At 45.2% G+C, this 16,030-nt stretch overlaps 1 protein-coding gene across 1 annotated transcript in view; it reads right to left on the bottom strand.

The window, feature by feature from the left end:
- Positions 1-5,514: 5,514 nt before the first annotated feature.
- Positions 5,515-16,030, bottom strand: part of LanB2 (laminin subunit gamma-1) — a 161,814-nt gene continuing 151,298 nt past the window's right edge. Inside the window, exons 20-25 of the mRNA XM_084586295.1 lie at positions 14,302-14,424; positions 13,757-13,871; positions 13,274-13,473; positions 10,319-10,477; positions 9,779-9,878; positions 5,515-8,626 (exon numbers count right to left, since the gene is read on the bottom strand). Coding sequence (XP_084442421.1) covers positions 8,373-8,626; positions 9,779-9,878; positions 10,319-10,477; positions 13,274-13,473; positions 13,757-13,871; positions 14,302-14,424 — 951 coding nt within the window. The 3' untranslated portion in view covers positions 5,515-8,372. The remainder of the gene's footprint in view (positions 8,627-9,778; positions 9,879-10,318; positions 10,478-13,273; positions 13,474-13,756; positions 13,872-14,301; positions 14,425-16,030) is intronic.

The raw sequence follows: 16,030 nt of genomic DNA, 5'->3' as shown, positions 1-16,030 counted from the left end.
AAAAGTGAAAAGAAGGGCATATGAGCATTGGGTGCATCACTTGAGAAGCAACAACATTCCCACCCATCAAGTTGTTAATTTCATCTCGGCCCACTTTGCCTGCTAGCCGTCCTGGTCGGCTCACTTGGTAGAGTGACTGCCACGAATAGGCAGTGGTCAGAGGTTCAAACCTTGGATCAAGGCAAAGTTTTCTTCAACAATAAAATGGTTTTCATTTGGATGCATGTGCATTACTTGAGTATCCTCCACTTGCATGTTAAGGGTGCCATTACTTTGACTGCGGCTACAGCTTCCTTTAGAAAACTGTGAAAGCTTTCTTTTGTGGCAATTTAGTACCCTGCCGCTGCCGCACTATAAAGTGTATGGCATTTATCAAGCATTCAATGCCTTGAACGACTCAACAAGGTTGATTGTTGTGTCATTTTGCATAGCACTGAAGCTGAATACAGGAGACAACAGATGAGAATTGCACAGATCAAATCTTACTTGCATTGTGACTATGCCGACCATTTTATTAACTGGGACTTTATTGCAGAAAGAATACAAAGGATGAGGCCATGGCCTACCAGCACAATGCACCCCATAACTTTAAGAAAGTGGATTTTATATACGACATTCTGTTTGTAATTTCCAACCATGCAAGCTGTCCAAGCTATGCAGATTGGCAGATGAATGGCCTCATGCAGTGCCGGCTCATTGAGGAAGATTTAATACATGTACGGTCTCCCATGTTGGCATCGTCTTCGATGATGTCGCCTAGTTCCTGCTGTGGAACAGCAGCACAGTGGGATGGTGCTTCTTTACATGGATTGCCAGCAGCTGCTGCAATGCTATAGACTCTTGTTGAACAGCTGGACATGAAAGAAAAGGAAGTGCATTAGTGACAGCAAACAACTTAGCTATATGTTCATGGAGTGGAAGTGTCGCTCTGATAGAATCATCTGATTACATATGTTGCTGACATAGTATGACTTCCTGATTTCGCCACAGGTGCTTTCGTAATGACATATCCATGTGATATTAAGGGGAGGAAGTGTGGCTGGGTGTGTGATGCCTGAATATTATAACACAGAGTTAGACATTATGTTAATATAGTTATGAGAGCTCTTATTGATATGCACTCGTGCAGATTCACAAGCAGAAATAAATAAAGCATCGGCGTAAAGAGGCACCACGAGTGCTTAAACACATAGCATGCGGTCCAAATGCACAGCTGTAATGCAGAAGCATGAAAATTAGGCTTATGTTATAGGTGCGGTTAGGAATGAACACAAGCAGGTGGAATAGAACTTCTGAACATAGTTTTTCTTAGCATTCAGCTTGTATTGACACGATTTTTGGAAATGACATGGGTGTGATGCTATCTGATAAAAACATGTCGTAATTTAATAACTTTTCTTCCATTTACCACAACCAAGAATAGGCCTTATGTTTCAACTACTTTAGTTCTAAGTCAAATTCTCTGTACCTACAAAACATATTTAAAATATACCCTAATGATAATAGTAGGAGTGCGCTAAGGAGTGCAAGTTGATAGCATCATTTACCTTGTGATGACACTTTTTTAACGCGTGCTGGAAACAGGCATCAGCAGTGTTTCTTTTTATCAACTTAGAATGTTTTCATCAACCATTCTAAGTTGATAAAAAGAAACGCACGCATTAAAAAAGTCGTGTCATCACAAGGTAAATGATGTTATCAACTTGCAGGCAGCTCAGCTTAAGTTGGCGGGCTATCCGACCCAGTGTTGGTGTTGGTGGCTGATAAGTTCAGGATGGTTGTCAAAGGGGCATCACCAAAGCTGAAGGAAAGGGAAAAAAGGCCCATTGTCTTGCCTTACATTCATGTGCTGCCCCACAGGCTAAAGGAGGTGGCAGAAAAGCACCAAGTTCCGGTTGTTTTTTCTGCACCCCAGAAGCTTGGGAACCTCTGCGCCAGGGTGAACTATAAGAAAAAAGGACCGGATGAATGGTCTTACGGCATGAGACACCAAAACAAGTTTGTGGCATGTGTAGAGGGAGTGGCATATAGAATACCACTTCTTGCGATGTGGCTTATGCTGGCCAGTCAGGCAGATGTGTGAATGTGACGCTGCATGAACATAAATATAACTCCCAATGCCACCGCACATGGCAACTTAGCAGCGCATTGCGCCAGACACAAATGCACGCCCTTGTTGGAGAGAACTTCTGTGTTGCTCAGGTCACAAAACAAGGTGACAAGAGAGATTTGGGAAGCGTTTACCATGGCTTCTATCACTGATGGGGCTGGGTATATAAGTGAACCTTCGGTAGCCTCAGCTTTGAAAGAAAAAAGTTTTTATCGACTAAACAAGTAACTAAGACTTCTGTGTACAGGACCCCGCATTTCACTTCAATATCTTGCTTCCCATGAATTGGAACTTTTTTTTTGTGCGTAGGTGTGATGATTAGGTGTGCATAAGTATGCGCGTCTTTGAGAATAAAATTTCAGTTGAAAGTCTGTGCTTTGTACATCATGTCGTGTTACTTGTGTTACCCTTTGTTCTCTTTAGTCAAGTTAGCGCACTCCTACTATTAGTATGAACAACTAACTAGCCCCCTTTAAAGCATTATTAAAATATACGCTACATTCTACAGCCATCAATACTGTTAATCACTGTATATAAACCTAACCAAGCAGTCGCATATCTCTCTATTCCGGCAGCAACATCTACCCTAGTGGTTTGGGCGCCCGTCTTGACTGCGGGAGGTGGCCAGTTCGAAACCCACCGCCGGACACCCACCGGTAAAATGGGCAGAAGCGTCCCCCGGCCCAGCGCCCGGCTCTCTCAGGGGTGTGCGTTTGGAAGAGGCTCTGCTAACCCTGCTGTGCTCCTTGGAGGGCTTAAAGTTTCGAACAAATGACCTGCAAAGGTCGGGTTCTCACAGGTCGGGTTTCCACCATGGCTAGTAGCTAGTAGCAAGAACTGCCAGATTGAGAAGTACTAAGGACGTGTAAAGAAGCTGTTTTCGTATACTGAATCATAAATACCGACAGCGTTTCTCTGCCTGCCGTTTACGTCGAGTTTGCTGCATATCTGAAAAATAAGAGGTGGCAGCCTTTTTTTTTCTTTTAATCCCAATCACCCTTCCTAAGCAACATTCTTACCAAGACCAAGGCAAAGTAACTTTCCAGGCCATATCTGAAATCTGGACGTGTTTCTCTCTGTCTGTATAGCCCTGTATACATGGACTCGACAGTCTGGTCGAGTAAGCCTGTCGAGTAAAAAACCAGTTGTAGGGTTCATGTATACGCAGTCGGATCGAGTAAAATAGGCACGGAGGGAGTCGTGTTGACTCGCCTGCAGAGCGTAGGTTAATTCGCTTCTCTAAAAGCATGTAGACGCTGTCTAGTCAGGGAGTCGAGTTATGACGAACTCGGATCAAAAAGCCTCCAGAGAGGCAAGGAGTGTCAGCAAAGTTGAATGCTTTTTAACCCTCATCAACGATAAAATGTAATAATCGAAGCTCTCAATAGTAAAAGGCAACAGAATGAAATACGAGTAGGAAACTTTCACAATAACTTCGAATCTCAACGCTACGTGCTGCTGCAATACTTACTCGCTAAAAAGCGAGTTCATGTAGACACTAACTGCGTCAAGTAATGGTGACCTCGTTTTCTCGACGCTGATTCAACCCGGTGATGTAGAGTCCATGTACACAGGGCTTATATCGTTCCTCAGCGCCGGCTCTGAGACTGAAGAAACAGCTCTTGCGCAAGCGACGACAGCCGGTAGAAGTTGTGACGCGAGATCATATAATGCATGCTCAGTGAAAATGTATAACGTGTCACTTCATGAGCCTGGCTCGATATTCTTGGTAGAAGTATTCAACAGCAGGTTTGTGCTATTGTTGATCGCACGCAGTGTGAGGTTGCGGCCTACTGCCAACACAACACTGTGAACCACCGCCGTCCAGTTCTCAGGGTCCTAAAACATACTTTAAGCGACTACTTTTCTGCAAAAGAAGCGAATCTGCGTCAATAAGGAAACATTTCCGAAGCCTCTACTTTGATGAACTTGCACCACTGGTGGAAAAATCGACGAGACATTTAGCAAGCTTCCTTCGCTGGAGGCAGCCACCTTGCTCCACTAGTGGAGGCCGCCTCGCCATGGGCCGTTTAAAGCACTGACCCCTTTATTTTATAAAGCAAAGTATTTACCTTCCAATGTATCGTTGCAAAATGCTTTTGTGTTAACCCGGAATAAACTGGGGTTTTTATATGAACTGTGAATTTGTGATTCCTCAAGCAAGACCCTGGCTTGCGGACCCATTCTCCAGAAGCCAGGCCCTTCAGAATGAAACAGCTCATTATGCGAAAACAGAGGTTTAGTGCTGCTGTCAATATGCCAAGCCGTATTGCATGGTTTGTTTCGCGACCATGTTTTATTGAAGCATGGTTGCAAATAGGTAGACTGCAAGAACTGACCAAATAACCACTTTCACGGTCTTGGCTGCATATCATGCATGTTGTAATTCACAGTAACAGAATGGCGCGTCAAACTGTGCTGCCCCTTCCACGTCGTCTCAGGGCAGCGCTTGCCGCATGTCGGCGGCGTTCCGTAACAGCGCCAAAAAAAGCACCTCACTGCTGTTGAGTGGGTATTAAATAATTGAGACGGCTGTGGCTCAGTTTTGTGTCCTCTCTCACACAGGCTCAAAAGACTGGACATTCAAAGTTTGATAAGAACCACCTGAGAAGGAGCATTTGATTACTCGATGGGCAGCCGTCTGTTCCAAGATAGTCTTCGATTTTCTGCCTTCGTCTCCCCAAAACCGGTCAAAAGCCACAATTAAACGGCATTTTAGCTGACCATATTGGTTTAGAATTAAGGTTTTCAAACATATAGTACTACGCAACAAAAAGGCACTTTTGCTTTACCGTCTGCATAGAAACGCGGCCAGTGCGGCAACTATGAATTCAACACTGAAAACTGCGGTCATGACTCAATAGGAGGAAAGAAATATGTCATTGCTGCAGTTTTGAGGAAGTTTTAATGCATTGCAGGCTGAAAAATGACTTATTAAAAATCTAGACGTAAGCCAAAGTACTATATTGGGCGTGTACGAAACCTTCTTCGTTTGGCCCTTAAAACTGCGAGACATTGCACAAACCACTGTTCAAGAAGGTGGGAAGGCGAACCCGATCTAGTTACCTTCCCTACCTGGACGAAGCCTGGCCAACCTCCTCCTTCTGCCGAGCAAGCGATTCACCGCCCTGCATCAAGAGCGCTATTGCAACAGGAGTGCCATTTGCTGCTCATTTCTTTACTTGTGTTGCAGGAGACTACATGCATCCAATAAGAAATTTACCTCTTGAACTGTAGTGGAAATGGGCCGGGGCCCGGCTCATCTCCACGTCGAAGCTGCAGACCTGGTCCAAACATCAGCTGCAAGTGTGGGGCACGGGCTGAGAAGCCCTTGCAATGCTCTGTTAGCAGTGCAAGAGCTGGTCTATGCTGACTGAGGCTTCATTTGAGAGGAATAAGCAAAATTGTACAGAGCAACGTGTTTAATTGCTCTTTATTAAATGCACACATGAAAAAAAAACATTATGGGACATATTCTTTGGCACTGGTTTCTGTTTGGCATTCAGCACACTGTGGCAGTCTCAAAACAACCAGTACTTTGATCTCTTAAAATGACATTTTTTTTTTCGTTCATCTGAGTAACAAGTCAAAACAGCTGTAATATGTCCGAAAGGTTATACAAATGCAGAAAACAAACAAAATGAGATGCATCCTACATTCTCTTAGTACTATTGCACTCTGTACATGTGATGTTCACCTGCTCAAGAAGAAAGTAGAAAACAAGGTGTGGTTTTGTTGCAGCTCAACAGATTAGAGAAAGCAGTGCTCCATGCATGTCCATTGGAGCAGGTTGGCAGTTTGCACACAATGGACATCATGCGAGACAGAATAGGCGTAGCTTGAAATGATTATGCACAGTTCTCGTGGAGGACACACGGACAACTGCAATAACTTAAAACTTTCAAATGCAGTTTCTGAAATGACACGAAATGCTTCCATTCGAGATTGTTTAGATTACAGGCTTATGAGTCTAGGGAGTCTGCAGAAGCTTGCCTTTCATGTGTAATGGCATCAATGCTCGTAAAATAAGCCACTGAGGAGGTAACAAACTGCTGAACAAGGAAGGGCAATAAAGTTTCATTTTCAGTTTTGATCATAGAATTTTGGCTGACAATACATTCAGCTTGCAAGATGAAGTGCTTGAACATGCCGGCAAGATTTGGACCAAAACGATTGGTTGTGCTGGTCACTAAGCACTCAGTGAGCCCCCCCAAAAGGACTGACTCAGTTATCTGACTGAAAAAGGTACTGCAAGGTGCTTGTAGAACATGTTTGAGTTCCTTGAATCTATTAGACAAAGCACTTTTTAAACCACGGTGTGCAGCTTATTAAAAGCATGCAGCCATTTGCTTAAGGTGACAGTAGTGGTACGTACATTTGACTTGACTGCCATTATTCACAGTTGCCAGAACAGCGAGCATGCAGCTGAACAAATAAAACAGCTGTTTAGTAGCCTATCAGTTATTATGAGCGTCACTTTTCAATTGCTGGACAGTCAGTGCGCTGGCCGCACAGCGCGGGCTTCGTGCATGCATGGTTCATGTACATGCATTTGTTCCACTCCTAATGGTATAATAGAACAATTTTTCTGTAGAAAGAAAAAATGTTTGCATAGCACTACAACCTACTTAAACAGTTGTGTGCAGTGGCAGCAATGCCAAATTTGCTCCAAGTGCTCATTTGACAGATAAGCCTCATAACTTGGCAATTTGTATATGATTAGGGATATCCAGAACAGCTAGGTTCCTGCTTAGTTAACACCTATATCAAGTGGTCGCAATGGCAGAAGATTGATGTGCAAGTGGTGAACCTATAGCTGGTTTTGGCAGTAGTTCTGGCTTTGCAAACCTTGCCAGCCACAAGTCAAGAATTCTATTTAAAAATGGCATTGCGTGAAGTTTGTGTGCACCATCTTGCCACCCTTTTTGCATTAGGTGTATGAAGAAGCTGAGGGGACGGGACAGCAAACCAGGGTTACTTGGCCTATTAGTAAACTGGCTATTAGCTGCAGGTTGGGGTGGTCATCCAGGATTCTGGTATGCCTATTTTCCCTTGTCCCACTAGGTGTTGGTGGGTTCCTGGTAATGTTGAGATATTTTAGTTCAATGCCACTTGCTAAACTGCCTGGGAACAAACTGAGAATATGGGCAGTCATAAAAATGAGTCGTTCAATTCATTTGTGTAGAGACTAACAGTAAACGATACCTTACTACAGCCTGGAGGCATAAAATATACTGTTACAAAAAAAAGATACAAACACTGCTCAGTTTCTGCCTGAAAGGCAGGAGCTTCAACCTAAACATGATGGCATTTTTGACGTGTGCAATCACGTAGCGTTTTAAATCACACATCGGCTTATGATAGGCACTTTCTAGCAGGTCCATAGCAGACAGCTTCATAATAAGTCATTTTAAGATGTGAGGACCCTTAATGCATTGGCTACCTGAGATATCAGCTGTAATATCACTCCTATGTTGATTTGCTATGGAGCTGATGTAGGCAGTTAGTTGGTGAACAGTTTTATTTAAACTCACTCGAAATATAGTGAGTGGTACTGCTCTCGGACCGCTCTATTTTGCCTCTACAACATTAAGACCTGTTTGTTAGACTGAAATTGTTCATTTAGAGTTGTTTTGTTTTCAGTTTGCTACAGGCTATGTCGCCATTTCTTGCAGGTTCAAAGACTTAAAAAAAAAAACTTCACTTTCCATCCCATCCATACAGATAAAGTTTAAAACCAGCCATCTCTGCTTTAGTCCATAAAAACTGGTCCCAATTTAAATATTGATTCCCATACAACATTGCAACACTTCAAACAAGTTCCCAATGCAGTTCTAGCAACAACTTACTAGGACCTCAGCCTCAAAGATACCCACTGCTTCTGCGATAGCATATAACAACAGAGCAGTTGCCGCCTTTTCTGAGCCTCCATAAAAATCTTGGAGGTCTGCATCATATGACAACAAGACACAGAAACATGTCATCACCATGCTGTGTGGGCAGAGTTCTTTTTCCCAAACAACGAACAATTCTGAAATGGTAGTCGGTGCACATGCTGTGTTAGCTCCTCACTGATGATGTCCTATCGTTGCGAATCTCTTCCTAATGAGTCATTTAGTTCTCCAAGCTGCTGCGCAGTCGTAGCGCCGTTATTGTGACTGTGGCACAAAAGTTTCTTCCTTTTCTGTTACTTTCGAGCTTAGATGTCACCCATCCTTCACATTCTCCTGCTTCTGCTGTCGTCCCTGGCACCGCTGCTACTTCACGGCTCGAGCTTGATACGTCGGAAGCACCTGTCGGGCAATGAGTCGCTGATGTCCTTGACGTTGGCCACATCCCGTTTGAGTTGCTCAATCTGCGCTTCATAGTCGTGCATCCATCCCTGCTGCTGCTGACGCGCAGCTCGCAGCTCCTCCAGGCGCTCATCTAGACGCGCTCGCTCCGCTTCACGCTCTGCCTCAACCAGGCGCCGCTCCAGTTGGTCCAGCCGACCGGGATCCACACTGTCCACGTTGGCTGCACATGGAGCATAACAAGGTTAGCTTGGCGCTTGCAGACCGGCTAAGGGCCCTGCAATGAGCTTATGAATGTATAGCATATCTGGTGATGAGCCAAAGTTTAACCAATTGGTAACACTCAATTTTAACATATTTCGACACCATTCTTGGTGCCCAAACTGGTTCCACCTGTGGGGATTTCTCGTGCTGCCACTCTGCTGACACTCTACACTTTGGTCGATTTTGAATGCACTGCACCAAATAAACTGCAGTTGTTTTTTAGTCTGAACTGATCGAAAGTGCTTTTCGCCGATTGATCCTGGCCAATTACTGAGCATATCTTGTAATGTCAGCAGCTTTTCCTTTCCTTTTTTCAATAGCTTCCTATTTTCAATAGCAGTGAGGCCTGAGCTGCGGTGGCCTGAATGGCACCGGAGGGAGCGCTAAAATTTGCAGCACGTCAGAGCACCGAGCTCAATCAGCCGCTTTTGTACCTTAAATTACGTCTGTTATGTGAAACAACTATAGTGACAGAAAACTCTGTCCATGAGCTAAGGAACACTTGTACAATTTTGCAACATAATTCCAAACGTCAATGTTTACGCGGCGTTTAGAAGATGCTCTCAGTCTTGACAGTTATTTTCTGCCACTACAAAACTTCAGGTGTGTGGGCATGCGTGTGTATAAATAATTCAGGTGCAGGTATTGCAGGCGATCAATATATTTGCAGCACCGCATACGGTCAGTACGCCTGCACGTAAGTTTTCATTACAATGAGGAAAGCAAACACACAGAGCCTGAAGCACAGAACCTGCGCGCTGCGAAAAAGCATGATTACGACTCCCTAGTCACTTTGCATGCCAGCCACTCCACCAAACCACCGGAAGAAAAGAACAAAAGTAAAAAATTATAAAGCATAGAATCAGTATTCACTCTTCATTCCCGGGCATCGTGCCTTTTGACTGAAATGGACTGAGCATTGCGACATGACACATCGTAGCCATATAGTAATGACTGCAGCTAGGTAGGTTCCACCAAATTTGTGTACAGGTGCCTTTCATTTTTTCCTCTGCTATGAAGTGAACAATCACCGGCAGACAATGGGTGTCATGCCTACTATGCGTCAACAATACTAAATTACTAATGTGACCACTTTGCTCGCGGTGCGTACCCAAGGCCCTTAGGATTTCGTTGACTGTGGCCACAGCTGCTGCGACTTTGTCCGATGCTTGCTTGGCACCGGTCCTGGCTTCGTTTGCTTTTTCCAGCGCCTGTGAAGCAGAGTGTGCATATATGAAGCATTAGCATATCTTCAGAGCAATTTTTTGTGTTTACGCTACAAAGTTATGATCTAATCAGAGTTAAGTTATTTGCAGTCGTTGCAATAACGATAGTGCAATATAACTTTGTCAGCAAAAGGCAGGCAGGAGGAAAAAATAGAGCGAATGGCTATGGTAGCTTGGCCAGGTCATGCCCACCAGCAATTCTTCTCATCATATTGACTCTTCCATGCTTTCCTAGCTCTATGTGTAACACCTCGCAGCTGTGTCGCAGTTTTTCTTTTCGTACAGCGACTGTTTGCATGAGCAAACTACTGCATGTAGTTGAAATTCAAAAGAAACAACATAACTGCGTGGAATTGGACATGACCGACCACGGTCAATCGGCAGCACAACAGATTCTACACAATTCTTCTGAAATGGGATGTTACCTCCTTGGCGAGCGTCATGTCCCCACGGGCCTGCTCCTCGAATCCGCGCATGCGTTCGTCGGTGTCTTCAACTTTGCGAGCCAGGTCTTCCGCCTCGTCTCCCAGCTGGCGCGCTGACGTCTTTGCGTTGTCCGCTTCGTCGCGGACGTTAATGGCGTCCTGTGAAGTGCATGAATAAGAGCAACATCATGATCCACTCACATGTATGTGACGAGACAAGATCAGATGCCACTTGAACAAGCAGCCACAAAGCGTATGTCCACCGAGTCTTTGTCAACACATAATCTGTTAGATTATACCAGAGCCTTGGGAACTCCTGGTTAATAAGGTTTATTCGTCCTCCATATGAAGAAAGATGACAATTAGGATGGCGAGCATATGGCTCACAAATGCCACTGATGTAGACCTGATGCGGAGATATGTGCCACTGAGGCTCAACATTTATGGTCGCTGAACATGTATACATATTTGCTCAGTTACACAGATGCAGATCCCCAGTGGTACACATTTGATGAGTCAAACTGGCGTCAGCCGTGGTCACGAACCGCATGCTTGTCACCATAATTGTCATTTTTCCTGCTACGCACGTGGTTCTTCGGCATATTACTGTACACTAGTCGGGCAAAATCTTTCCTTTTTATCTTGTGCGATTCCTATTGCAAAAACCAGCGTCTCCAGTGCAAAACCAGTAAGATTTTCGCGCTGGTTTTGCACTGGATCTGCTGGGCACGCTGGAGGTCTGCGATATTCACTGGAGCAGTAACGGGAAGACACTGGCTGCACAGGTGCGATGGAAGAAAAACGCTGGGATTATCCTTTTGACGCTGGGTGTGTCGCTGGCATCCGCGATGCACTGGGAGAAGCGCTGTATGTGCGCTGGGGCCGTACTGGTCCCAGTGCCCCAGTATAGCAGGTGCGGCTTGCCGCGTCAGCCGGAGTAGCATCCCTCAGGGGCCAACAGGGCAACAGCGTACTTTCAATCGACCATCGGGGGGCATATGAAAAATATGGTTCAAGCAAGCGCTTTTTGCTGCGAAGTCGTTGCGCATTTGTAAGAAAACAAAGGCAGTATCTTTTTTCTAGAGTTTCCATGTTTCCATACGTCGTTTCGAGCGTTTCTAGAGACACAACGACCGCCGCGCCTCGATCTCATGACACACTGGCGATTAACGCACAACTAAAGCTGGAATTGAATAATGTGGGCTACCATGCATAACCAACTTCACAGCCGATCTTAAGGGCACTCTAACACAATGATTACTGCTAAAATGTTCAATGCGGGCTCAATCGTAGGCGAGCGTAGCCTGCACCACGGCCCAGTATAAACAGCAGACAGAAAAACTAAAACCAGGAAGAGAGTAGTTTACCGAGCGATGGGCCCATGAGAGAAAAAGCAACAACATACAGCGCTTGTAATACATAATATTTGGCGTGTTTCACAAGCTTTTGCGCTCCATCTTACTCTGCGTATCAAGCAGCCGAGCCCTCGGTCATCGCAACGCTTCCCGCAATGTTTACATACAAATAAGGTTTAGTTACACGCAATTAGGGTCATCGCTGCGGCACTTGCCGGTATTGAAGCTCGGTCGCACGTTTTTTCTTGAAGACTTCTACTAAAGCTCCGTGTTCAGCGAAAATTACACCCACGGTAGCAGAGCACCACCCAAGAGCCGGCGTTGGTAAATTTGCCAGCGCTGTCAAACTCCACATGTTAAAATGATTTCAGTGCACAAAATAGCGCGCATGGGCACCCAGAACATTAGTTGCAAGTCGTGAGAGCAGAGAGCAAGCTAAAATGATCAAGAAGTTGGAATTGTTAGGTAGCAATGGCCTGTAGACTGCGAAACATGAAGTCCCAACCATATAAATGCGGGTCATGACATAAAAGGCAAAAATGTTTCAATATTCAGTTCTCGGCGTGGCCGAGCGGTTAGCCTGCTGAGCTAGTGATTGACAAGTGCCTAGGGACGTAGTTCGAGGTGCGCTTGGTGCACTAATTTTTTTCTTTTTTTTACTTTTTATATGTTTTTTATGTACCTAACTTGTTTCGTTACTTTTTACATTTTAATTTTTATCCCACGCCTTTTTTTCTCCGGGCGAACAGTGGCGCCAGTGCGGAGCGTCCCAGTATGCCGCGTCCCAGTGCGCCCAGTTTCCAGCGTCATACTGGGACCATAATCAGGTATGGCGCTGGAGCGCTCGCACCCAGTGGCACTGGTTTTTGCAATAGGGATATGCCACCGCCGCCACCCTCCAGAAATCCTTTGCCCTACCTCCAAGCTGCGCCCAACTTCACCCACCAAAAGCTGCACCAATCACCCACCTGCACCTTCAAAAAGGTCTCCACTCACAATCAACCCATATTTGCACTCCAATCATGCTCATTGTTTAGATGCCGCCACCAAACAAGGCACCTCACCCCATAAAATCTTCATAGTATTCGCAACTGCCCTTCCTCCCTCCACAAGGCGCTACCTACCACCCCTCCACTAGGGACCCTACATGCAACATGTAGGCTACCTCCCTACCCATCCACTAACTTGCGCCCTCTAAACTCCTCCAACCACAAGAAGCCCCCACCATACTGAAAAGCGATGGCGAAATATGATGCAAAGATTCAATGGGAAGGTGATCATTGTAAAAACATACACAACCAGTCCTGCTAGCATACGTGTATCACATCACATATAGCATGATAACCTGCGAATTCTTTTTCTTTAACATGCACCACAGGCTTTGCCAGTAGAGACAATGACTGAGCCGGCAGTACGATTATTTCAAGAAGGACAAAAGATGACAGCACACCTTGAAAAGGGGCAGTCTAAACTCGGTATTCAATAGTAAAGCGGCCGATAGCGCTTGCACTGTGACACATACTTCGTGAACACAGGTGCTGCTGGCGCTCCAGCCTGGCAAGAAATGCAAGGTGAAGGAGGCCCAGGACCACACATGTACCTTTGATGCCTGCTCAGCAATCCTCTGCGCCTCCTTGGCAATATCGCTGGCCGCGTTGGCATCCGCCTCGGCATCCTTCAGGGCACCTCTTGCGTCTCGGGTCTTGTTCTCAGCCTCCTCGATGAGCGCCTGGATCTCCGGCACGCGTTGCAGTGCTACGTTTGCCTTCTCCTTGCTCTCCTTCACGTTCTCGTCGAACTCTGTGCCATCGACACCAGTGCTGTAACTCAGTAGTACGCATACTTCGCCACTTCGCAAAGATATCGACACACAGCAAGAATTATCAATGGGCTCTGAGTACAGGACACATTTTCATCACATACACTGCTCACAGTGCCGAACACGTGCACTGAGTTATATTACTAGCGCTAAGCTTGTGCTTAAACAGCGATTCAGGTTACAATCATCAACCAGGTTATAGTAACAAAGCTCAGAATTAGTGCGACTCACCTCTCCGCAAATATTGCATCACTGACGACGTACCTTTAAGCACCTTGAGTGTGTTCTGGGCTTCTTCGAGTATCCTCTCACCCTCGGCGGCTGCCTCCTTTGCCTTGGCGAAAGCAGCATCCGTCTCAGCCAGCAGGCGGTCGGTGATCTAGTGAGGTGTAGAGAGAATATGGCCTCTAAGCGCCCTGTGTGCTTAGTACTCATCACAGCCATGGCCACATTTTCCCCAATCTCAGCACTGGGCTGGTCAAGCGAAAGGAATTGATATCAATAACCCTAGACCCCCCTGCGAGGTGCTGAGTCAGCTGATAATATTTGCCACCACACTTAACATTTCCTAAATTATATGTATATAATATTTAGTACACTTTCTGTACCCGTTAATGAAAGTTGTTGCCTATCTGCCTATGAATTAACTGATCTGCATTTGTTACCAGAGGAGTAATTACAGAAGTGCAGTTATGCAAAGTATAGCCGCAGGAGCTTGTTTTTGCTGTATTTCCCAGTGCAGCATGAGCACAACAACCCTCCCTTAATTCTATCTCACCCCAAGGGCATATGCGCGGAACACAGCATACCTGCTGCTGTCGTTGTGCCTCGGCGAGAAGGTCTTCCGCTTCTTCGCGTTGCGGTCCCACTCGCTCCAAGACGGCAGCGTGTTTTTCCAGCAGCTCGTCGGCTTCTTTCTGGATGCGGCCAGCCTGCAGTGGTGAAGCCGCAAGAGCTGTGAGTCCCACAAACAAGTCACTTCCGGCCGGTCGATCTTGGATATATTTACAAGCTCAGCCATTGATAGCACGCCAGCAGTTCTTGTTTCTTTCGTTACGTGCCAATGGTGATAAATGATAGTTTAAATTCAGACGAAATTATGTAGCTGTAGAGATATTTGTGTTTCTAAATGCAAAGGTACGATCGGAGGGGCAAAAAAAAAAAAAGGAAAGATCTAAAGCATGCCATGCTTCAGGGTTCATTCCTTGCAAAACGGGGGTGGTATATGAGCTGCCAGTTTCCTGTGGAAAAACTTACATAGGACAGACGGGACGTTGTGTAAATGTACGGCTAAAGGAACATGAAAAATCACTATCAGGGTCAAAATCCTCGCATTTGGTTGACCATTGCCAGGGATGTCAAGGTTGTAAGCCAGAGTGTAAGCCGGTGTGCAAGAAAAAATGTAAGCCCCTTTATGAGGAAGCAGAAATATTGTCAACTCATAAAGAACGACTTCACTGTGAAATCACAGAGGCTTTTTATATATCAAGACAAACGGAGTACATGCATAAGCGCACTGTCGATTGCTCTAACACAAAAAGAATTGGCATATCTAGACCACACATGGAACTAATCTCTCCCATCGCTTCCTTCATCTTTTTTGGTAACTCCTGTTTGCTTTCGGAACTATGAGGCTCTTTTGCCTTTGTTTTTACTTCTTATCTTAGTAAGCACCCCCACAAGCTGTACCATGCCCTACACTTTTCCTTTACTTGATGCTATCACGTTTGCTTTCTTGTATTTTGTTTCGTGAGATGGGTATTTATTCTGTGTTTTTCAATAAAAAGTTCAGTTGTGACAAAGCGCTCGAGTTGTGTCCTTCTACTCTTGGTCCTCGTTTTTTTGCGCTACCTACAAAATGAACCAGATTCAACTCGCCCACCTTTCAACCTTACTATTAGTATAATGTTTCTTTTAAATGTTCTACAGTAGAACCCCGCTATAGTAAACTCGGGTATAGCGAAGTGAAGCTTAAGTCCCTGTTCATCTTCCATAGACGACTGTTCCTTTTCCTCCCTTTATAATAAAGAAATTTTTGGTAAAACTCGGTTATAGTAAAGGGCATCTGGCCATGGCGACTTTCCGCGAAATGACATCGCTACACGCCCGCTACTTAGAATCGAGAGAGATTTTGTTTTTGCTTTTTAAAAAAAAACACCGAGTGTTCTTTTAAATGGCTTTACCACCCTGCTTAGTAGCACGTAGAAGAAGTCAACTTTATGTAGGCCTTGGAGCCGTGAGAGAAAGCATGCAGCACGTAGGAAAAAAAAATAAAGCTGTCTGCTAACTTGGAAAGAAGGCGGCGGCGCAGTCCGTTCAAAAAGTAAAGAAGAATAAAAGTACAGCGAGAAATAGGGAGAGGAAGGAACGGCCGAACATTCACAACTCTGTGCAGTACGAAGCACGAGGCAGCGGTGGCAAGAACTGGAGGCGTGTGCATTTTTGCAGCACCAGCTGCAACGCGCATATTTTTCATCTATTGCCTTTTAAAAGACAGAAACTGAATAAGATGATGCCATGTTCATGCAAGGCTTTGGT

The sequence above is a fragment of the Amblyomma maculatum genome, unplaced genomic scaffold, assembly GCF_055883805.1.
Source record: "Amblyomma maculatum isolate TAMU_Amacu unplaced genomic scaffold, ASM5588380v1 scaffold_18, whole genome shotgun sequence".
Lineage (NCBI taxonomy): Eukaryota > Metazoa > Arthropoda > Arachnida > Ixodida > Ixodidae > Amblyomma > Amblyomma maculatum.
This window is presented reverse-complemented; position numbering and strand designations above follow the sequence as displayed.